We start from the raw sequence: 24,392 nt of genomic DNA, 5'->3' as shown, positions 1-24,392 counted from the left end.
AATACCACCAAAAGAAAGCTCTACTTGTGTGAAAAAATGATATAAATGTCATATGGGTACTGTGTTGCATGACGTTTTTATGTTTTTTTTAAAGCTCATTGCTCAGCCCTCTTTAGAAGCGCCACTCTGAACATCTGGCTGGGAAGTGCTCGCTGTTTACATCACAGAAAGCTCAGGGTTACCTTTCTACAAAAGACTAGAGCTGCTGTAGTTGCAGCCTGGAGGATGGACAGGGCAGTGGTCTTCATGTGCAGGGCTCATAAGTCACTTGCAGCCAAAGTTTGAAGGAGGGACCAAGGAGTGAGTTTCTTTGGAGAGCTCTTCGAGTTGCCTGCCATGGAGCTTCAACTAAAAATTTTGCCTGATACATGTGTATGTAAGGATGGCAATGCTATGACTCTTGGCAGGGACACCCTGCAAGGCATCATAGCCACCCTGTTGAAGGAAAGTGCAAAAAACATTGAAATTTCTGTGCTTGCTGAAATGACACCCTGAGCACAGAAAGGGACAGCAGGCCAGAATTTCTTCCCACAATGGTTTAATCACACTTCCATTTATCATGACTTCTTTTGTGGTGAATTTTTATTGTTTGTAATGTTGCTGTTTTTATAGGTACCATTACATCAAGTAGTCCCACTGCTCAGCCAGCAGAAGTCCTGCTTCAGGCCACTCCACCCCATAGGAGAGCACGTTCTGCAGCTTGGTCATATATATTTCTACCAGAGGAAGCGTGGTGTGATCTCACCATCCATTTACCAGCTGCAGTACTTTTAAAGGAGATACACATCCAACCTCACCTTGCATCTCTGGCTAGTAAGTATATCTATCAATTTAATATTTCTCCTAAACTGTAGATGTTTTTGTGCTTTAGCAGTTACTGTTCTTTTATTAGTTTTACAACTGTTGCATTTGCCTCTTGAAGCTGTCTATTGTGTTTTGGATAAAAAAATATAATTTTTTTTGCAATGATGGCTATTCAGACTAGCAAAGGAGGAATAAGGTGCTTGCCCATCCTCTTCAAAATGCCATAATGATTATGGTTTTAACTTGCATAAACGGATCACATTCATGTCATTATAGATGATGTAGTCACCATAATAATCTGCATATTGTGTTTTTTTTATATATATATATATATATATATATATATATATATATATATATATATATATTTATATAACCTTTTTCTTGTACTGTCAGACGTTTGAGGTTTTATTTTCCCCCTCCCTTTTAGCTTGTCCATCATCGGTCTCTGTGGAAATCAGTGCAGATGGAGTGAACATGTTGCCTTTGTCTACACCTGTTATTACTAGTGGGCTAACCTATATAAAAATTCAGCTTGTTAAAGCAGAAGTGGCTTCAGCAGTCTGCCTACGACTTCATCGTCCTCGTGATGCCAGCACGCTTGGCCTTTCACAGATAAAGTTACTTGGTCTTACAGCTTTTGGGAACACATCCTCTGCAACTGTTAACAATCCTTTCCTCCCCTCTGAGGACCAAGTGTCTAAGACAAGGTATTTAGCTTTTTGACTACTGGTAAAATCCAGACACTCCAATTAAAACCGAATAAGTGTCATTAGCCATTTGAAACTATCTAGAATGTATTATTTCTCAATCTGATTAGTCTCTTGACCATCTGTTTTCTCATAAATTGGTCCACTTGCACAAAAACTGCTGTTTTTAAAGCGGAGTTCCAGCCTCAAAATCGACTTTACACGTTCCGCTTGCTGTACTGTCGCTGAAAAAGAATTGGATAATTTAAATTTTTTTTTTATTTACTTACCTTGTTATTAAAGAAAATATACTTACCTTCCTTCCTCTTTCTCCCTCTTCGGCCTTAGCCCGCGCCGTCTCTTCCTGCTTGCATTGAGTCCTGGGAGCCGAACGTCATCCGGTTCAGGCACGTTATTCCCTGCTGAACAGCTTCTGGGCATGCCCAAAAGCTGTGCAGGGATGACGCGCCTGCACCGGAAGTGACGAGCAGGGCCGGTGCAGGGCATTCTGAGACTCCAACATCACCGAAGAGGACACCGAAGAGGACACTCGTCCAGCGCTGCCATCTCAGGTGTGGGCAGCTGAAGCCAAAGACATTTTCAAGGTAAGTATTTAGCACTAGCCCTGACTGTCCCGGGGTTATTTTTGTCTAAAAAAAATTTTTGAGGCTGGAACTCCGCTTTAAGTTTAAGCCATTGAACTTTTTGAACAATTCTAATTTTACAGAAGACCCGATCAGTTAGGGTGGCCTAACACGGGTCTGAGCTGTGATCTTTTTAGGCTTTGTTGTCTCTGCATTACAGTTTTTGGTTAGGTGAAGTAGACCTCTAAAACTTAAATTTGGCAGCTAGTTCTAAAAAAAAAAAAATAAATAAATAAGTACCTGCAAATCTTATATGTTCTGATTGTCTTGAATTTGTTTGCTCTAAGAAAGTATCACACAAAAATAAGACCTATGTATCCAATACTTTATATTAAAACATCCCATACCTTTTTATTCCCCCTTAACTTTGTTTTCTTTAGGATGCTAAGGAGTCAAAGGATGAGTTCACCTTAAGGAGAATGTTACACCCATATTTAGGGTGTAACATACTCCTATCCACCTGCCTCCAGCGCTCCCTGCTCTGTGACAGCGGGCAGGGAATCTTCTTTCAGCATCCGCTGTCACAATTTGAAAAAAAGGAAACCGCGCTGTTTCCTGTGAATGAGTAGATTACAAGTACCATCAGCCATTGCAATTGACGGCTTGCAGTTTTCAGTGAACTGCGAGGGCGCTGGTGACCATCCTCATAATTTATTGATTATTCCTGCTTTTCAGTAACTTCCTGCCCATATTGGAGGTATGGGCAGACAGTGTACTGAATGTCTGCAGGATCCTGGCATTGCACCTGCGATCTGTGGGTGGGGGAAATGCTTTACAGGATGCAATGTAAAAAAAATGATTGTACTTTTATTTTATTCCACTTGCAAAAGCATGTGAATTTTATTGTTTTCTTATAAAAGGTGAACTTAGCCTTTAAAGCTCAGTGTTCACTCAGGGACATTTGTGGATAAATCTTTGTTTCCATTGTCCCTGCTTATTTTATGAAGATTTGGGAACACTCCAAATTTCAGGAAATGAAAATGCATTCTCATGGCAGGGAATTACCTAAGATATATAGGAAACTAGGGGGTGATGCAACTCACCAGACTAGTACTGAAATGCTGTTTTTGAGTGAAATATATAAGGTAAGTGCAGCGCAACAGGCATATAAATTAATAAACTGTAATCGCACTTAGTGCTACAAGGAATAACTTATATGTGCAGTGTACTTATTCATCAGGTGTCACTGAACTGATCCAAAATCTATATTTAAAAAAACTCAAAACAAATATCAGGAAAGTCCCATATAGCTGGTAAAAAACCGTTGTGCAATGCTGTGACAGTTGTTATATCTTCACTGTGCTTCTGGTGACCCACCACCTAAAGGTGCAATGCCTGCTCATCTCAAATATCTGAACCCACTTCGGGGTCAAATATGCCTTTGTCCGACTCCTCTTATGGGGAATACAGCAGAAACTCCTATTTCTCTTTCATTCATTGACCGACACAGCTTCAGAATCTTCTTGACCATTCGGTTATGCTACCCCCTACAGGAGTAGGACACTAGGCAGAAAAAAGCTTTACCACGGCTATGGGGCAGTCCCAGGGGATATATTCCCACTTTCTGCTATAGGCACTCAGTTTTTGGTCTACCTAGTCAGAAGTAAGGACCTAGTTCCTTGCTGGGATCTCCGCATTTTTTCTTTTTTAAATGGATTTTTTTCCTTTTTCATTTTCTGTTCCTGTAAGAACTACAGTCAACTGCCGGTCTGGGCGATGCACTTGATATTCTATATCCTTACAGCTCCCCAGTCCGGCCAGCGAGCGCAACACTAGCTCAGCTCCGTGCTAGGTCGGCCGCGACAAAGCCCCACTAGACGGGGGCTTGCCAGAGAGTTAAACGTCACGCGAGAACGCTCAGACCTGGTCACGACCTGAGTTGCAGCGTACCTCTGGCCCTCAGCACCCCCATTCGAACATGGTGCGGTCGTCTGCCTGGAGTGATGCCCACCCAGTTCCATGGTGTGGTAAGCAGGGCTGTGGCGTCGGAGTCGAGGAGTCTGAGGAAATTTTGGGTACCTGGAGTCCGCAAACAATGCACCGACTCAGACTCCTACTAAATTTAGATTGGAATTAAAAAAAAAAAGCAAGTTTAAATGTCCCAATTCACAAAAAGTTATAATTAATGACTTAGTATAAGGAAACTTATAATTGAGGAGGCCAAATGGATGCATGCACACGTCAGAGTCAATTATTTTGCTGTTAATGTTGGATTTGTGGATGAAAATAACAAAACAATAACACGGACCCTCGGATTAAAGGACACTCAGGCACATCACACCAGTGATTACCTTCAGAAGTTAGTGGAGGGTGTTCTAGAAGATTTTGAAATTACAAAGGAACAGATTTTGTGTATTGTGACAGATAACGCTTCTAACATGTTGAGCACAATTGAGAAGATGAACGCAGATGAAGAAGGTAACAAACAGATATTAGAGTTAGAGGAAGACAGCTCTGCAAGTATTGGAGAAAGTTTAGAAACTGAAGAGAATGCTGACATTTTTGTAGACAACTTTGTTGAAGAAGCATTGAAGCTTGCTACTATTCATCATATGCGATGGGCTGTTCATACACTGCGACTTGCCATAAGAGATGGATTAAAAGATCGCCATGCAGCTACACTAATTGGCTAATTACGGCAAGTAACTGTTGCAGCCAGGGCCCTGAAAACAGATGCAATTTTGAAAAGACGTGCAGGAAAAGGAGCCATTTTGGATCAAACAACTCGCTGGGGAAGCACTTATTTAATGGTGAAGAGTTTGCTTGAACTTAAAGACTTCATAGAAGAAATGGACAATTAAAATCTTGCGTTAACTGAAAGCCAGTGGACACAAAAAAAAAAGAGCTGGAGAACCTTCTTTCTCACCCCTTCACTGTCACCAAGAGGTTGCAATGTGACGATCTAACCCCGGGTAAATTCCTCTTGGAATGGAAGAGCCTGTTATATCGCCTGAACAAAAAATGGAGGGTTAATAGCTGAGGGCATTGCATCTTCAATGTCTTCAATGCTGGAAAATGAAATCTTGTTAGCGGCTATTTGTCGACCCATTGAGCCGGCTTTTGTTGAACAGTGAACAGACTGCTACTGGGAAAAAGGCCCTCTATGATGTAGCAGTTTGCATAAAGGGATTACAACCTGAAATACCTCCACAGGATGAAGTTCTTTTAAGCAATAGTGGTAACTCAGGATCATCTTCTTCAAATTCTTCTTCAAGAATTAGACTTTGATTCCTTCTTAGACAAAATGGAAGTTGCTAAAGGAAAGCGACGTCACATAAGCGTTACAGAACCAGTAAATGTCCAAATAAAAAAATTCCAACAGGAGTTTTATAAAGCACTAAAAGAAGTTGAAAAGTATGATCGCTCATCAAAACTTACTGTTGAAGAAGCCATCCTTGTTTATCCAGAGATCGTTAGTGATGTGGCCAGAATAGTTACTGCAATGCCACCCACCCAAGTCTGTGTCAAAAGATTAATACAGAGGAGTCGGGGAGTCGGAAGTACAAAAAACTGAGGGGTCGGAGTCGGAACATTTATCTACTGACTCCACAGCCCTGGTGGTAAGTAGTGTCCCCCCTCTCCCTTTCAGGTTGGACGTGGGATGGCCGGACTTTCACCCCCAAGCCCCTCTGTGCCCCCCCAAGCCCCTCTGTGCCCCCCCAAGCCCCTCTGTGCCCCTCGGTCCCCCCAAGTCCCTCTGCCCCCCCCCCCAAGTCCCTCTGTCCCCCCCCCAAGTCCCTCTGTCCCCCCCCCAAGTCCCTCTGTCCCCCCCAAGTCCCTCTGTCCCCCCCAAGTCCCTCTGTCCCCCCCAAGTCCCTCTGTCCCCCCCCAAGTCCCTCTGTCCCCCCCAAGTCCCTCTGTCCCCCCCCCCCAAGTCCCTCTGTCCCCCCCCCCAAGTCCCTCTGTCCCCCCCCCCCAAGTACCTCTGTCCCCCAAGTCCCTCTGTCCCCCCCCCCCAAGTCCCTCTGCCCCCCCCCAGTCCCTCTGTCCCCCCCCCCAGTCCCTCTGTCCCCCCCCAGTCCCTCTGTCCCCCCCCAGTCCCTCTGTCCCCCCCCCCCCCAAGTCCCTCTGCCCCCCCAGCCCCTCTAAACACACTCTGTTAGTCTTTTGTTTCCAACAAGGCCTTATATGATCTTACCTTTTGTGGAGGATCACCTGTTCGGATCTTCCCTGGATTATATCGTTAAGCAGGATTTCAAGACAAGGGATCAAAGTCCGTAAGGACCTCCTGCCGAGATTCCAATAGGACCTGGTCTGGTAAGCCGAGAGGGGGTCCTTCCGGACCCGTGGACCTCCCTGATTTAAGACAAGTGGGTCCACGTACTGATTCGGTCCGGCTACAAGATCGAGTTTCAGGCCTATCCTCCAAAAAGCTTCTTTCCTTCCTACCTGCGTTTATCCCCTGACTGTCTGCGAGGTCTCTTAGGGGCAATGCAAGACTTGCTACTACAAGGGGTGATTATTCTGGTCTCAGAATGGAACGTTTTTTTTCATGGGTTTTATTCAAACGTACAAGTCCCAGGAAACAAAGCGAGGTACGTCCAATATTGGACCTCAAAGCTCTAAATCCCTTGTGCGGGTACAGATGTTCTGAATGGAGTCCATTCATACGGTAGTGGTATCCCTACATCAGGGGATCTTCTGGCTTCTACCAATATCAAGGCCATTCACCTTCATATTCCGATGTTACCCGCGCCTCCTCCACTTGCTGTGAGTAAGCAGCATTATCAAGAGATCTTGCCTTGGCTCCTTGGGTCTTCACAAAGTGTTGGCCCCTGTGTTGGCATTGTTACGCCAGCGGGGGATTGCGGTACTAGAGTACTGGGATGATCATCTTCTGTGAGCAGTGTCTCCCACTGCTCTTATGGACAACAGGGAGATTACTGTAAGGCCTCTGCGGGAGTTCGATGTGAAATTAAATTTCCAGGTATTGGCTCTGGTTCCGTCCACCTAGTTGGACTATCTGGGTCTGCTCTGGACTCTGCCTCAGCCAGCGTGTTCCTCCCATGGGACAATCTCCAAAATTCAGAGGATGAATTTGACTCCTGTTATGCAGCAGTTGGTCGTCCTTCAGAACTAGCATGTGGGTGCTAGGTCTGATGGTGTCTACCTTCGAGGCGGTTCCGTTTGCACAGTTCCTCACGAGACCTCTGCTAAGAGAGATTATTGCCATGTGGGGCAAGAATCTATAGTCTCTAGACAATCTGATCCTGTTTGGCTTTGGTCTCCGAAGCTTCAACAGGGAAAATCTTCCTTTCACTGTACTTGAGCGGTGGTCACCACGTGGATGCCAGCCTGCCCGGCGGGGTGGCGTTTTTGGCACGCATTGTGCTCAGGGGGTCCAGAGTCCAGACTATTGATCGATATACTGGACATTTCCTCCGGAGGTGTTTCATCAGTTGTGTCTCCGGTGGGGAACTCCCGAGGTAGTCCTGTTGGTCTCTCGTCTCAACAGAAAGATTCTTAGGTTGTGGCACGGTGTCTGGATCCTCTGGCCGAAGCCACAGGCGCACCGGTGGCTCCTTTGGGGCCAGTATCGTCTGCTATACGTCTTTCCTCTTCTAGAACTTCTGCCAAGATTCCTGCGTAGGTTCGAGGCAGAAGGGCTTCCTCCCATCCTAGTGGCTTGACTGTCGGAAGCCTGGTGCTGAAGGATAGAGGATTGTCTGAATTGGTGATTCCCACGCTGCTACAGGCTTGTAAATCTACTTCTAGTAAGATTTACCATCGCGTTTGAGGAGTGTACTTTGCAGGTGTGAATCAGGTTCACCCCCGCTCCTTTTTGATGACTCGGAGTTTGGCTTTCCTCCAACAAGGTGTTGAGCAGCATCTGGCCTCGGGTACCATCAAGAGTCTGGTTAGTCTTTGGTGGTTTTCTTTCAAAGTCCTTTGGCTACGCATTCTTTGGTTCGCACCTTTGTTCAGGGAGTTCGCCACTTGGCTCCCCCTAGTGTGGTCTCCATTGCCCTCGTGGGATCTCAACTTGATGCTGTCGGTTCGCCATTGAAAATATTTGCGAGATTCCTCTGCTTACATTGTCCCAGAAGGTAGCCTTCTTGGTGTTTTTTTCTTCTGCACGTAGGGTGTTGGAGCTGGCAGCTTTGTCTTGTCGATCACCTTACTTTGTGGTTCATGGAGATCATGGTACTCTGTCCCTGTCAGTCTTTCCTTCCTAAGGTTGTTTCTGGTTTCCATCTGAATGAAGACATGGTGTTGCCTTCCCTGAGTTATAAGCCTAGGCATCCTAAGGTGATTGCCTTGCATTCTCTGGCTATAGTTTGGACGTTCAGGTTGTACCTGGCGGCTACCGAGTCGTTTATGAAATCAGACTCGCTATTTGTACTTATGGATGGACCTCGCAAGGGTTTGGCCGCGTTTGCCGCGACCATTTCCAAATGGATCAGACAGACGGTGGTGCAGGCCTAGTCCATCAAGGGTCAGGTTCTCCTTTCCCTGTTAAGGCACATTCTACGCGGGTGCTTAGTGCCTCCTGGGCCTTCCGCCATCAGGCATCAGTGATGCAAGTTTGCAAGGTGGCCACTGGTCGTCTGTGCACACTTTCACAACATTTGTACAAAGTGGATGTGCTGGCGGATGCTGCTTTGGTCGCAAGGGTTTGCTAGCTGCTGTTTGAGAGGACTAGTCCTCTTTGAGGGTGTGTGTTTCAGGTGAGCTCCAGTTTTTACTGGTTGAGCTCCGTGTTACCTGGTTAGGTAGGTTTAGCCTTTGGGAATTCATTTCTGCTGTGTTTTTTCCCACCCCTAATGCTTAGGGACGTCCCAATGGTCAAGAAGATTCTTGACCATTGGGATGTGTCTGTCAATGGACAAAAGAGAAAATTGGATTTTTTGTCTTACCATAAAATCCTTTTCTCTAATGTTCATTGACGGACACAGCACTCACCCCTCTATTGAGTTAGTTTAATAAGCAGTGTCAGAAGAAATATAACCCGAGTGCCTATAGCAGGGAGTGGGAGTATATCCCCTGGGACTGCCCTATAGGCATAGTAAAGCTTTTTTCTGCCTAGTGTCCTACTCCTGTAGGGGGCAGCATAACCCATTGGTCAAGAAGATTCTGGAGCTGTGTCCGTCAATAAACATCAGAGAAAAGTATTTTACGGTAAGACAAAAATCAAATTTTCCTCCCGTCCGGGTATATAGCGGCTACCTTTCCCTCTTTATTCATCGGTCATCAGCACATTGTATCATGAAACAAAATAGAAGCACCATAGTGCTTTCTATTTTCCCATATTTTTTGGAATTAAAAAGGACTAAAAACACAAAGCAATCAGGATAACCTGATTCTTGAGTCAGCGTAGTGAGCTGACAGTTTTACATGCTTGTTATCCTGATCTTTGTAAGTGTTTTTAATCCTTTTTAATTTCAATAAATATGGGAAAATGGAGAGCAACTATGGTGTTTTTGCATTGTTACATAATGCAATATACTGATGACTAATGAATGAAGCGGAAAAGGTAGCAGCTATATCCCTGGAAGGGAGGAAAGGGAGTTTTCGCTTTCGTTCATTGACGGACAGAGCTTCATATCTTCATTAGACGGATGGGTTATGCTGCACTTCCTAGGAGAAGGACACTAGGCGAAAAAGGGTTAACAAAAGTTAAAGCTCAACTACGCCTATGGGGCAGTCCCAGGTGCCTAGTCAGGAGTAAGGACCTAGCTCCTTGCTGGGATCTCTGGTCCTGGCACTTTTTTTTCCCTTTTAAACTGAATTTTTTTTTTTTTTTTCTTTTCTACAATTAAGTTGTTCCTGTGAGAACTACAATCAACTGCCGGACTGGATGATGCAGTAGAAGTCCTAGATCTTCCGGTCGTCCCAGTCTGGCCAGCGAGGACGCGCAGACTTTAGCTCCGCGCTAGGTTGGCCACGACAGGGTCCCACAGAAGGGACTGGTCCGCGAGTGGGACACCTTGCGTGGGTGCACACGACCTGGTCGTGGCGCTCCTCTGAACCAATCCATGCGACCTGGGTGCAGCGGGCAGCACCGCCATTTTTGCAGTGGGAACATGTGCGGCCACTCGGCTGCCTTTTTCCTGGAGTCGGCAGCCATCTTTGAGGTGATTGCTTAGACAGCAGCGGTGGCCATTTTCTTGTAGCCGCACGGAGCAATGAGCTCTAGTGTCGGCACGGCCGCTTTCTATTTCCTGGGATCGACGTGCTGCAGCTGGTGCTCTTTCTCTCGCTCTCCCATTTCAACTGAGACGTTGTTGGTATTGAGTCCTGGGGGCTATCTCTCGGCCTGTTCCTTTGCATGCAGTAGCGCTGAGACTTGTAGTTACACTGGTATCAGTACTGTGGGATGCCTACAGCTTATTGTATATGGTCTTATAGATAAATATTTGAAATATATATATATATATATATATATATATGTATTTTTTCTTCCTTGTTTTTTTGGGGCACTGTGGCACCAGGGTACATGGAGCCTGCAGAACACATCTCGCCACTGGACCCACTCTGAGGAGAAGGGATCCTTGGGGTCCCACTCGGCCATGATGGCGGTCCTATAGTCATTATTGGCTAAAGTGTACCTGGTCCTGAAAAAAAGCGCCCTACACCTTCACCTGCCTCATCTACCTCCTCAGATTCTGAGGCTGAAATGGCTGCTGCGGACGTAAGCTACCCTGCGGGGTCTGCGTCCACTCACCTCGACTGCTCAGATAGTGAGGATGATTCCTCCTCCAACTCAGCACATGAGAAAGCGCAGGTAGAAGCTCTGATTGTGTCAGTGCGGGAAATGTTAAAAACGGAGGACGCAGCGGATGCTGCTTTGGCTACTCAATTTGGCAACCGCAGGCCATCCAGGGTGTTTCCCTTTCCAGGCTTTTTTTTTTTTTTTTAACCAAAAAGAAAAAGTTTTTATTCAGAATCCTTAATTTGACAGCATGGCCAGTGCATGGTTCTTTTTGCACATTTAGTGACCGCATTACCTACCTACATTGCCCAGACCAGCCTGCAATATGGCTTTATCAATGTCATGGACCTGTAGAAAGTGTGAATTAAGATTCAAAACATTGATAAGCAGTAAGGTTACTAAGCGTATTTGTGAGTACATTTAAAAAATCGATCTGGGCATTAGCTGTCTGGATGAGTGAAACTGCTGCCTCGGGGGCCTGTTATTAGCAGTACACTTTTTTTTTTTTTCAATTAACAAGGTCTTTATTGCAAAAAAAAGCAAGGAAATTACATGCAAAAATAGAACAAAGAGTACAACCGTTCATATGGAGAATGCAATGAGAATACAGCTGGGTGAGCACAATAAACAGAGAATGAGCAGGTATAACAATCAGACATTTTGATGAAAGAGCTGCCAGACACAGCAAGGGCAGAAAACAAACCCGGGTGGCAGTCTACAAAGTCCATGACCAGCAACAGCCTAGACACCGCACACAGTATGAGGGAAAAACCACACACCAATATTGTGTGGTCTATATACACGTCTCCGGAGCCCGAACCCATCTGTCCCAGACCTTGTTGTATTTGGATGAGCAGCCCCTGTGGGTATATATCAATTTTTTATAGGGCAGGGTCGTATTGACCTCTCGGAGCCAGTCCCGGAGTGAAGGAGGAGTGTCTCTCATCCATCGACTGGCAATGCATTTTCTGGCGAGAAACAACGTTTCATGTAAAAACAGGGTGGTGTATTTATCTATACTGACATCAGGGGGTATCCCTAATAAGCAAAATTTCGGGGCCAGCGTCAGAGGGGAACCCATGGTGTCATGAAGAAATCTAACCACCTGTCCCCAGAAGCCCTGGATCTCCGGGCATTGCCAGATGAGGTGGTAAAAGGTGCCTTGTTCCTGCCGACACACAGGGCACTGCCCGGACACCTCACTACGGTACTTAGCCGTCATTATTGGCGTCAAGTAGGCCCGGTGAAGGATGAACAATTGGGTTAGTCGATCCGAAAGTTTTGGAGAGACCAGTTGACAATTGTCGAGGGCGTCTTCCCACTCCTCATCGTCCATGGTCCCAACATCTCCCTCCCATTTAGTTTTAACAGCGTAGGCCAAGACTGTAGAAGCTGGTAACAGAAGGGCATTATACATATGAGAAATGAGTTGTTTAGATTCCGATCCCATCACTACCTCCAATACCGAGATCGGGGACAGGTCGGGCATAGGTCGGGGGAATTGAGCAGAGAAAGCGTGCCTAATCTGCAGGTATCTGAAGAACATATGGTTGGGAAGGTCATACTGGCTTTTCAGGGCGTCAAAGGGCGTAAGGGTGCCATTAGTGATTATATGAGCAAGATAGCTGATTCCATACTGGACCCAAACATGTGCATCCGGGATAGAGGCAAACTCGGGGAGGCTAGTATTATGCCAGAGAGGCGTGTGTGCATGAAGCCGGGGAACGTCTAATTTAGCGGACACCACGTCCCAGACACGCCTGTACTGGAACAGCATGGAAGTGCGGTCCCCACGGGACGCGGCGCCCCGCATGCCCATCAGAACCAGTGACAGGGGATCCGCAGATGCAAGGGCCCAGGCAGGAGTGAGGAGAGCCAAAAACCTCTCCCTATCGGAGTTGTGAAGGTGGAAAAAGTGGGACAATTGCGAGGCCAAGTAGTACAAATTGAAATCAGGAAGGGCGAGGCCACCCAAGTCAGTGGGATTCTTAAGTTTCCTCCAGGCCAATTTGTGTCTACTAGAGCCCCATATAAAAGGCTTGAGGATAGAATCGATCTGAAGGAAAAACTTAAGGGGGAGGTATATCGGAGACTGCCATAAGATGTACAATAGTTTGGGGAGTAGCACCATTTTGACGAGGTTGACTCGGCCACGCACCCCCAGAGGAAGGCGCGCCCACGTCTGGGTCTTGGATTTCAACAATGCAAAGAGGGGTTGTAAGTTATCGCGTATGTAATCGCCCGAGGAGTTGGTCACCAGGATCCCCAGATATTTAATACGGGGCACAACCTGAAGTGGAAAGAGCGGGTCAATGGGGAAAGGGGATATATCGTCGATAGGCAAGATTTGAGATTTGTCCCAGTTAATTTTTAACCCAGAGTAACGACCAAATTGTTCAATAAGGGTGAGAGCGACGGAGAGGGAGGTGCCCGGGTCGGCCAGGTATAGCAGTGTATCATCGGCATACATACCGATTTTTTCCTCCAGGGCGCCCACTCTAAGTCCATGTATGTCAGGGTGTGACCGTATCGCAATCGCCAGCGGCTCGGCCACCAACGCGTATAGAAGGGGAGAGAGGGGGCAACCCTGCCGGGTACCCCTGGTGAGGGGGAATCCAGCCGACGTGCACCCATTGGCCGAAACCTTAGCCATCGGAGCCTGATATAGAACACGAACCCAACGGATGAAGTTTGGGCCAAAGCCATATCCCTCCAGGCACCGCCACAGGAAGCCCCATTCAACCGAATCGAAGGCCTTTGCCGTGTCCAAGGACACCACGACTCTGGAGCCAGCATTATCATGAGTGGCCTGAAGGTTCATGAACAGGCGCCTCAGGTTGAAGGAGGTGTTCCTGCCCGGCATAAAACCCGACTGGTCAGCATGGACTAAAGACAAAATAACTTTGTTAAGTCTGATCGAAAGGACCTTGGCCAGTATCTTGACATCTACCTGAAGTAGAGAGATCGGGCGGTAGGAGGCAGGCTGGTGAGGGTCCTTACCCGGCTTGGGGATAAGCACAATTAACGCTTCCCGTAGGGAAGGAGGCAGTGTGGAAGTTTCAAAGGCATGTTCAAACATAGTCAGTAAGTGTGGCACCAGTACATCGGAGTAAGTGGAGTAAAACTCTATAGGCAGGCCATCCATACCCGGTGCCTTGGACCTAGGGAACTTGGCCATAGCCTCTAGGATCTCATCCTGTGTCAGCGGGGCCTCCAAGAGAGTCAGCTGGTCAGCCGTCAGTTGGGGGAGAACGTCTGGGGACAAGAACGGTAGGATTGGTGAGTCATCAACTGGGGCAGTGGAGGTGTACAGGTCTCGGAAGAAGTCCCGGAAGCAGCTTGCCACCCTCCCAGGGTCAGAAATGGGGGGACCATGGGGGGAGTGTAGGGTGATTACCACTGGAGGTCTGTCATTACTATGAACCAGATATGCTAAAAGTTTGCCCGCGCGTTCGCCATGCTCATATAGCTTTTGTTTCTGGAAAAAAAGGGACCTGCGAGCCTTCTCAAAATCCAGTTGTTCCACTACTCTAGTCAAAAGTTTTAATTGATCCGCTCCAGCCGGAGTCGGGTCCGCCGCGAACGCCGCCTCCGCGACTGTCAGGGCCCCGGTGGCTTCAGCGTAAGCCCGGGCAGAGTCCGATTTAATGGCATTGATAGTGGTCGTCAGAGTCGACCGAGCATGAAGCTTGAAGGTCTCCCAGACCACCAAGGGTGAGGCCGAACCACCATTTTCAGCAAAAAATTGTTGCCACACGGCGGCCAGGTCAGTCCCCTCAGGGATGAGGGAGAGCCAAAACGGGTTCAGCCGCCACGCCGGCCGAACTCGTTCACACTGAATCTTAAGCGTGACCCAATAGGGGCTATGGTCGGAGAGACTACGGGGCGAGAAGCCTGCGTCCAAAAGTCTGGGGAGCAAAAAGGGGGAAATAAAAATGAAATCTATACGTGACATAGAATTATGAGCTGCCGAGAAGCATGAGTATGCCCTGAGGGAGGGATACCTAACCCTCCAGGTATCCAGCAAATTAAATTCTGCCATAAGGCGGGCAAATCTGGTGGTCGTGGGTTGGGGCTGTGCAGGCCCGGAGGTGTGCAACCTGTCTAGACCGGGGTTCATGGTGTTGTTAAAATCCCCAAGCCAGATTGCTGGTGTACGGGGGTGCAACATCATGAAGTCCAGACCCTCTAGTAATATAGTGGCCGCAAAAGGTGGGGGTACATAGAAGGCCAGCAGCAAATAGGGTTCACCATGTAGCAGTACGTCCAAAAACACATATCTTCCCAGTGGGTCTACTAAGGACCCCCGGAGCTCAAAATGCACTGATTTGGCGACCAAAATCGCCACTCCACGGGAGTGGGAAGTGAACAGGGATTGGAACGTCCAGCCTATCCACGGGCGCTTCAGCGCCCTGTGGAGAGCACCATCAAGATGGGTCTCGAGCAGGACTATAATATCGGCCCTGAGGCGTTTTAGGATGTCAAACACCGCCGACCGTTTAAGTTTATCTCTCATGCCCCGGACGTTCCAGGTAAGGAATTTAAGGTGCGCCATAGGATGGGGCTAATGGGACAGCTTGCAGGAGCTCCGGGGATTCCGTTCGACTCAATCCACCACCCGACAGTACCATATCTGGGAACCACATAGCAGCAGTAAGAGAGGTCAAAATTACACCCAGCTTTAAAGAAACATACAATACAGGTATTATAATGCGTTGCATAGTGCTCGAGAAAAAATACAACATGACATACATCAACAATAAAGACAACTCACCCACCCTCCCCGCCCTGCACCTACCCCAACTGGTGCGGGCTTTCGAGTACCCAACCCAATCAATCACCTGGCGCGACCCAAAAAAGGGGCCCACCAACAGGAAAATAAAGAAAAGAAAAAAAAGAAAAAAAAAAAGGAGGAGCAACAAAATATTCCAGTAGAAGCAAGGGGCACAGTGGTGCACCGGTGTAGTGGAAATACCACCCCTGCCACCCGGTGCCGTGACAGAGGGGAGGTTGGGGAAAGCGCCTAACATAGGCGAACATGGAGAGCGAAACTTCGCTGGGTAGCAAGACATGCATATAGGACAAACAGTGAGAGACTCCAGATGCTCCACCGGCTTGTACGGATGGGAGTGTCCATGCCGGGTGTAGATGAACTAGGAGAACAACAAAAAATAGTACTTGCGTCCGGCTAGGTGAATCAAAGGAATAAAGGAGGGTCGTGGGCCTCCCAGCCCGTGAGCCAAAGCAGTTCCAAATAGTTCCAAACACCCTCCGACACGACCGCAGCTCCAGGCCAGGAGCCAGAGGGCCCGGGGGGGTAAGCGAAGACAGCAATACAGAGCAAGTGAAAGGGGAACAATGAAGGAGTCCAACAGATCCGGGGAGATTCCGCCATAAGAGAAGGGGGGAAGAGGCACGAGGCATAATCAACCTCGAGCCTCAAGATGCTCCAGCCAGGAAATAGCAGCTTCTGGATCGTCAAAGAAGTGCACTCTATCGTCTCCCTCCACACGGAGACGGGCAGGAAACAGCATGGCGTACCTGATGTTCTTTATGCGGAGCCTACGTTTTGCTTCAATAAATGTTTTCCGTTTTTTCTGAACCTCCGCCGAAAAGTCAGGGAATATTGCCAGTCTTCCATTCCCAAAGGGGATATTGCCCTTCTCCCTGCTGAGACGGAGCACAGCATCCCTGTCCCGGAAATTCAGGAGTTTAGCTATGAAGGTGCGGGGGGGTGCTCCTTGCGGCGGTGGTCTGCCAGACAGGCGGTGGGCCCTCTCCACCACAAAGGTAGCAGAGAAGGCTTCACGGCCATATGTGTCAATCAGGAGTTTTTCTAAAAAGTCTGACGGGTGAGCTCCTTCTGCCCCCTCAGGCAATCCTATAAGCCTGATATTACACCTCCGCAGCCTGTTTTCTATATCATCTTGCTTGAGCAGGAGCTGGGTGACCTGTAGCTGGAGGCGATCAGAAGCATTTTGCAGGGGGGGCAGGGAGTCCTCCACAGTGCTTATCCTCTGCTCTGCCTCAGTCACCCTCTCCCGCACTGCCTGGAGATCTTGGCGGACCAGGGAGATGTCAATCTTCACCTCCTCAATCCGTGAGGTCAAGGAAGCCTGGCACAGTGAAATAGCCTCAAGCACCTTTGCAGTGTCGGCTCCCGCCGCGCTCGCCTCCGCTCCCGCCTGGGCGCCATCTTGGGACTGGGAGTCCTTCTCTGTGCGGCGGTATTTGTCCAGCTTGGCGGCCGTGTCCGCCGTTTTTTTGGGCGGCGACATGCCGCGGACGGTCCAGAGGGCGATCGGTGATATCGGGGAGGCAGAGAGGATCTCGGGGTGCAGGATATCGTGTGATAAGGAGTATACGCCGGCGGAGCTGCTCTCACTCACGTCCTACTCCATGCCGCTCCCGGCCACGCCCCCTTTCCAGGCTTTTTTGAGAAGATTGTCACTAAGCAGTGGGGGTCTCCAAAACGCATGGCTGGGATACCTAAACATTTTGCCAGGAGGTATCTTTTGAAGAAATTGACGGTACCACCAGTGGTGTACTCCCATGTTTCTAGGCTGAATAAAGATAAGTTACTACCAGTAGAGGATGCTCCATCCTTTAAAGATCCAGCGGATAGAAAGGCTGAATCCCTGGTCCGCCATCTTTTCACTGTGGCGGATTCTATCCTAATACCCGTGTTCGCCATACATACCCTTTGGTCTCTCAGACCCTAACAGAGTGGGCAAAACCTTTACGCCAGAATTTGAAGGAGGGTCAGCACCCTCATGAAATGGCGGAGTTGGTGGACCAGTTGATACAGGGGTTGCAATACTTTTGTGATACATCCTTGGATGTGGCTCCGTTGGCCTGCAGAGCGTCAGTGACGATGGTGCCTCTACTTGCATGATCTGGTTGAAATGTTGGTCGACGGACCAAGCCTCCAAAAAGGTTCTGACGTGTCTTCCTTTTGTAGGGGACTGTCTGTTTGGAGCCTCCATGGAAGAGATCATTAAGGGGCTCACGGGAGGCAAGAGCACCTTGCTTCCGCAGGTTTCTAAGAGCAGAGAGCCTCGCTGCAAGCGTGGTCCTGTTTTCTCAGCTCACAAGCAGCCTTTTCGTCCCGCGGGGTCGCAGAACAAAGGGTCAAAACCTTCTCGCCCCTTCCTAGGGGGTTCCAAGAGACCCTGGGATGGTAAGTCCAAGGCGGGTTCTTCAGGTCCCGCGGACAAGCCTTCCACCCCGCCTGAAGGGACACCCTCACCCGTTATATGGGTGGGGGATGTCTTCGGTTATTTCCGGAGTCATGGAACTCGTTTATCCAGGACAGGTGGGTACTCGAGTTGATATCAAGGATGCTTACCTTTTATGTCCCGATCTACATCCGGCATCAGCATTTTCTAAGTTTTGCCATAGGCGAGGAGCACTATCAATTTGTGGCATTGCCCTTTTTTCTCGCTTCCTCTCCTCGGGTATTCACGAAGGTGTTGGCTCCAGTGGCTAGCCTTGCTCACAGTGGTGGATTTCGGTACTAGGGTACCTGGAGGATCTTCTTTTTAGGGCGGAATCGTCATCTGTCCTGCAGGAGGATCTGAACATCTCAGTGAGAACTCTGCAGGAGTTCAGCTGGACTCTTAAAGTCACCTTGATTCTGTCCACCAAGTTGGACTTCCTGAGGCTGACTCTGGATTCAGCCTCAGCCCGAGTGTTCCTCCTGGAAACTCTTAAAATTGCGACGTGCAATTCGGCTCCTCTTGTCCACCCGCTGATCGTCTCTCAGAACCTGCATGCAAGTGCTGGGCCTGATGGTTTCCACCTTCAGGGCTGTTCCATTGGCCCAGTTCCATACCAGACTCTTGAAAAAGAAGATTCTAACCAAAAGGGACAAGGATCCCCAGTCTCTGGACAAGTTGATTCTGTTGAGTCGGGGCGCGAGAGGATCTCTGCTTTGGTGGCTCCGCTCCCCGGAGCCTCGACAAGGGAAATCCTTTCTCCCCCTGTTCTGGACAGTGGTTACTACGGATGCCAGCCTGTCCAGATGGGGAAGGGTCCTGGGCATGGCAGCAGCCCAGGGGTTCTGGTCCAGGGAGGAGTCCTGTCTGCCAATCAACATCCTGGAAATTCTAGAGATCAGGTTATGCCTGTCCCAGTGGATGGATCGTCTGCAGGGGTGTCCGGTGAGGATTCAATCAGACAACACCACAGCCATGGCATATATTAATTACTAAGGGGGCACAAGAAGTGCCCTAGTGGCCAAGGAAGTGGCCGGTATTCTAAGGTGGGCAGAACGCTTTGTTCCAGCGCTTTCTGCTGTGCACATTCCAGGGGTGGAAAATTGGCAGGCGGACTACCTCAGTCGTCAGGGTCTGTGCCCGGGCGAATGGTCCCTTCACCCAGAAGTGTTTCAACAACTAAATCTCCGGTGGGGGACCCTGGATGTTGCCTCTCGGCTCAACCGGAAGGTTCCGAGATTCGTTGCGAGGTCTCGGGATCCTCTGACAGACGCCGCATGCGCTCTGGTGGCCCACTGGGGTCAGTATTGTCTGATTTATGTTTTTTCTCCAATACAACTTCTGCCGAGAATTCTGCGCAGAATCGAGGCAGAAGGGATTTCTGTGGTTCTGGTGGCTGGTAAAATTGGTTGCTGATGCCTTTGGCGGCTTCTTCTCGGAGAACATCTTCTGACTCAAGGACCGATCTTCCATCCTGCTTTACGGTCGCTGGCTTTAACGGCCTGGCTATTGAAAGCCAGGTGTTGGAGAGGGGGTTGTCCGAATCAGGGATTCCTACTCTGTTGAAAGCTAGGAGGTTTACCATGGAGTTTGGAAATCGTATATTACTTGGTGGGAGTCTAGGCGGGTTTCCCCCCGTTCCTTTTCGGTATCACGTCTACTGGAGTTTCTCTAAAGAGGTGTAGATCAGCATTTGGCTCTGGGTACCATTTGGGGCCAGATTTCAGCTTTGGCAATCTTCTTCCGAAGACCGTTGCCTGCGAATTCCTTGGTTCACACCTTCGTGCAGGGGGTTCGCCACCTGGCCCCGCCCGCGCAGTCCCTGGTGCCTCCGTAGGACCTTAACCTAGTACTATCAGTCCTTCAAAGACCGCCCTTTAAGATTATTCGTGGAATTCCTTTGCTTACCTTATCACAGAAAGTGGTTTTCTTGGTAGCATTTACTTCTGCACGCAGGGTCTCTGAACTGGCTGCGTTGTTGTGTCGGTCGCCATACCTGGTGGTTCACAGGTACAAAGTGGTGCTACGTCCCTGTCCCTATGTTCCTTCCTAAGGTCGTTTTGGGTTTCCACTTAAATGAAGACATTGTGTTGCCTTCACTACGTCCTAAGCCAAAGCATCTGAAAGAGGTTGCTTTGTATTCTTTGGATGTGGTTCGAGCCATCAGAGTATTCAGAAATCAGATTCCTTGTTTATCCTCACAAAGGGCCCTCGTTAGGGGCAGGCTGCATCTGCCGTGACCATTTCCAGATGGATCAGGCAAACGGTGGTGCAGGCCTATTCGATTAGGGGGTCAGGTCCCTCCTTTCCCTGTTAGAGCGCATTCCACAAGGGCGATTAGTGCCTCCTGGGCCTTCTGTCATGAGGCGTCAGTGGTCCAGGTTTGCAAAGCGGCCACCTTGGGACGTCCCATTTGTCTAGTAAAGATATGAAGCTGTGTCCGTCAATGAACAAAAGAGAACTGGATTTTTGTCTTACCGTAAAATCCTTTTCTCTGATGTTCATTGACGGACACAGCACCCACCCCTCTGTGGAGTTGTGTTATGTATTCTTCTGACACTGCTTGTTACAAAACTGAATCCTAGAGCAGGAAGTGGGAGTATACTATCTTGGACTGCCTCATAGGCGTAGTTAGGCTTTGTTAACTTCTGTTAACCCTTTTTCGTCTAGTGTCCTACTCCTAGGAAGCACAGCATAACCCATTAGTCTAATGAAGATATGAAGCGGTGCCTGTTAATGAACATCAGAGAAAAGGACTTAACGATAAGACAAAAATCCAGTTTTGGCTGTATCCCCCATTAGAGGAGTCAGTCAAAGGTATATTTGACTCTGTAGTGGGGTCACATATTTGAGGTGAGCAGGCATTACACCTTTAGGTGGGGGGTCACCAGAAGCACAGTGAAGATATAACAACTGTCACAGCACTGCTCAGCGGTTTTTCACCAGCTATATGGGACTTTCCTAATATTTAAGATTTTTCATATATTGAGTTTGGATCGGGGGTTCAGTGACACCTGATCAGTAAGTACACTGCACATGTAGAATCTCACAAAAGTGTGTACACCCCTCACATTTGTTTAAAATATTTTACTAAATCTTTACATGTGATAACACTGAAGAAATTGCAATTTGCTACAATGTAGTGAGTGTACAGCTTGTAAATTTGCTGTCCTCTCAAAATAACTCAACACAGCCATTCATGTCCAAACCGCTGGCAACAAAATTGAGTACACCCTTAAGTGAAAATTTCCAAATTGGGCCCAATTTGCCTTTTCCCCCTCCCGGTGTCATGTGGGTCTCTGGTGTGAATGTGGAACAAGTGTGTTAAGTTTGGTGTTATCGCTCTCACTCTCATACTGGTCACTGGAAGTTCAACATGGCACCTCATGGCAAAGAACGCTCTGAAGACCTAAAAAAAAGAATTGTTGCTCTACATAAAGATGACGTAGGCTATAAGATTGCCAAGACCCTGAAACAGCTGCAGCACGGTGGCCAAGAGCATACAGCGGTTTAACAGGACTGGTTCCACTCAGAACAGCCCTCGCCAGAGTCGGTCAAAGTAGTTGAGTGCACATGCTCAGCATCATATCCAGAGGTTGTTTTTGGAAAATAAATTGAGTGCTGCCGCCATTGCTGCAGAGGTTGAAGGGGTGGGGCGGTCAACCTGTCAGTGCTCAGACCATACGCCACACACTGCATCAAATTTGTCTGCATGGCTGTCGTCGCAGAAAGAAGCCTCTTCTAAAGATGATGCACAAGAGCCCGCAAACAGTTTACTGAAGACAAGAAGACTAAGGACATGGATTACTGGAACCATGTCCTGCTGTCTGATGAGACCAAGATAAAGGTATTTGGTTCATATGGTGTCAAGCATGTGTAGCGGCAACCCGGTGAGAGGAGTACAGAGGCAAGTGTGTCTTGCCTACAGTAAAGCATGGTGGTGGGAGTGTCGTGGTCTGGGGCTGCATGAGTGCTGCCGGCACTAGGGAGCTACAGTTCATTGAGGGAACCATGAATGCCATCATGTACTGTAACATACTGAAGCAGAGTATGATCCCTTACCTTCGGGGACTGGGCCGCGGGGAAGTATTCCAACATAATGACCCCAAAAACACCTCCAAGACGACCACTGCTTTGCTAAAGAAGCTGAGGGTAAAGGTGATGGCCAAGCATGTCTCCAGACCTAAACCCTATTGAGCATCTGTGGGGCATCTTCAAACGGATGGTGGAGGAGCAAAAGGTCTTGAACATCCACCAGTTCCGTGATGTCATCATGGAGGAGTGGAAGAGCACTCCAGTGGCAACCTGTGAAGGTCTGGTGAACTCCATGCCCAAGACGGTTAAGGCAGCGCTGGAAAATAATGGTGGCCACACAAAATATCGACACTTTGGGACAGCGAATTTACACTTATACAAGCTGTAGACTCACTACGTTACATTGTAGCAAAGTGTAATTTCTTCAGTGTTACATGAAAAGATATAATAAGATATTTACAAAAATGTGAGGGGTGTACTCACTTTTGTGAGATACTGTATGTTTTTTTTTTTTTTTTTTTGTAGCACTAAGTGGGATTCCAGTTTATTGATATACAGTGGGTACGGAAAGTATTCAGACCCCCTTAAATTTTTCACTCTTTGTTATATTGCAGCCATTTGCTAAAATCATTTAGGTTCATTCTTCTTCCTCATGAATGTACACATAGCACCCCATACTGACAGAAAAACACAGAATTGTTGACATTGTTGCAGATTTATTAAAAAAGAAAAACGGAAATATCACATGGTCCTAAGTATTCAGACCCTTTGCTCAGTATTTAGTAGAAGCCCCCTTTTGATCTAATACAGCCAGGAGTCTTTTTGGGAAAGATGCAACAAGTCTTTCACACCTGGATTTGGGGATCCTCTGCCATTCCTCCTTGCAGATCCTCTCCAGTTCTGTCAGGTTGGATGGTAAACGTTGGTGGACAGCCATTTTTAGGTCTCTCCAGAGATGCTCAATTGGGTTTAAGTCAGGGCTCTGGCTGGGCCATTCAAGAACAGTCACGGAGTTGTTGTGAAGCCACTCCTTCGTTATTTTAGCTGTGTGCTTAGGGTCATTGCCTTGTTGGAAGGTAAACCTTCGGCCCAGTCTGAGGTCCAGAGCACTCTGGAGAAGGTTTTTGTCCAGGATATCCCTGTACTTGGCCGCATTCATCTTTCCCTCGATTGCAACCAGTCGTCCTGTCCCTGCAGCTGAAAAACACCCCTACAGCATGATGCTGCCACCACAATGCTTCACTGTTGGGACTGTATTGGACAGGTGATGAGCAGTGCCTGGTTTTCTCCACACATACCGCTTAGAATTAAGGCCAAAAAGTTCTATTTTGGTCTCATCATACCAGATAATCTTATTTCTCACCATCTTGGAGTCCTTCAGGTGTTTTTTAGCAAACTCCATGCGGGCTTTCATGTGTCTTACACTGAGGAGAGGCTTCCTTCGGGCCCCTCTGCCATAAAGCCCCGACTGGTGGAGGGCTGCAGTGATGGTTGACTGTCTACAACTTTCTCCCATCTCCTGACTGCATCTCTGGAGCTCAGCCACAGTGATCTTTGGGTTCTTCTTTACCTCTCTCACCAAGGCTCTTCTCCCCCGATAGCTCAGTTTGGCCGGACAGCCAGCTCTAGGAAGGGTTCTGGTCGTCCCAAACGTCTTCCATTTGAGGATTATGGAGGCCACTGTGCTCTTAGGAACCTTAAGTGCAGCAGAAATATTTTTGTAACCTTGGCCAGATCTGTGCCTTGCCACAATTCTGTCTCTGAGCTCTTCAGGCAGTTCCTTTGACCTCATGATTCTCATTTGCTCTGACATGCATTGTGATCTGGAAGGTCTTATATAGACAGGTGTGTGGCTTTCCTAATCAAGTCCAATCAGTATAATCAAAAACAGCTGGACTCAAATGAAGGTGTAGAACCATCTCAAGGATGATCAGTAGATATGGAAAGCACCTGAGTTAAATATATGAGTGTCACAGCAAAGGGTCTGAATACTTAGGACCATGTGATATTTCCATTTTTCTTTTTTAATAAATCTGCAACAATGTCAACAATTCTGTGTTTTTCTGTCAGTATGGGGTGCTATGTGTACATTCGTGAGGAAGAAGAATGAACCTAAATGATTTTAGCAAATGGCTGCAATATAACAAAGAGTGAAAAATTTAAGGGGGTCTGAATACTTTCCGTACCCACTGTATATACCTGTTGCACTGCACTTACATTTTAGTTTATTTATGCAGTGGTTGTAGTGAACACACTTAAGAAGTGTTAGCGGCATTTCACGCCTAGGTTCTTCAGGCAGCATTATTTATTTTTTTTCATGATTTCATTAGCTGTTTTTTAAATGAACGAA

The 24,392-nt window shown here is 47.8% G+C and overlaps 1 protein-coding gene across 6 annotated transcripts in view; it reads left to right on the top strand.

Moving 5' to 3' along the window:
- Positions 1-24,392, top strand: part of BIRC6 (baculoviral IAP repeat containing 6) — an 807,095-nt gene that overhangs the window by 455,035 nt on the left and 327,668 nt on the right. For all 6 annotated transcript variants that reach the window (XM_082252286.1, XM_082252283.1, XM_082252284.1 and 3 more), the window contains exons 50-51: positions 613-813; positions 1,235-1,514. In XM_082252286.1, coding sequence (XP_082108412.1) covers positions 613-813; positions 1,235-1,514 — 481 coding nt within the window. The remainder of the gene's footprint in view (positions 1-612; positions 814-1,234; positions 1,515-24,392) is intronic.

The sequence above is a fragment of the Pelophylax lessonae genome (assembly GCF_965119305.1).
Source record: "Pelophylax lessonae genome assembly, chromosome: 3".
NCBI lineage: Eukaryota > Metazoa > Chordata > Amphibia > Anura > Ranidae > Pelophylax > Pelophylax lessonae.
The sequence above is the reverse complement of the archived record's forward strand: the minus strand, read 5'-3'. Positions and strand labels throughout refer to the sequence as shown.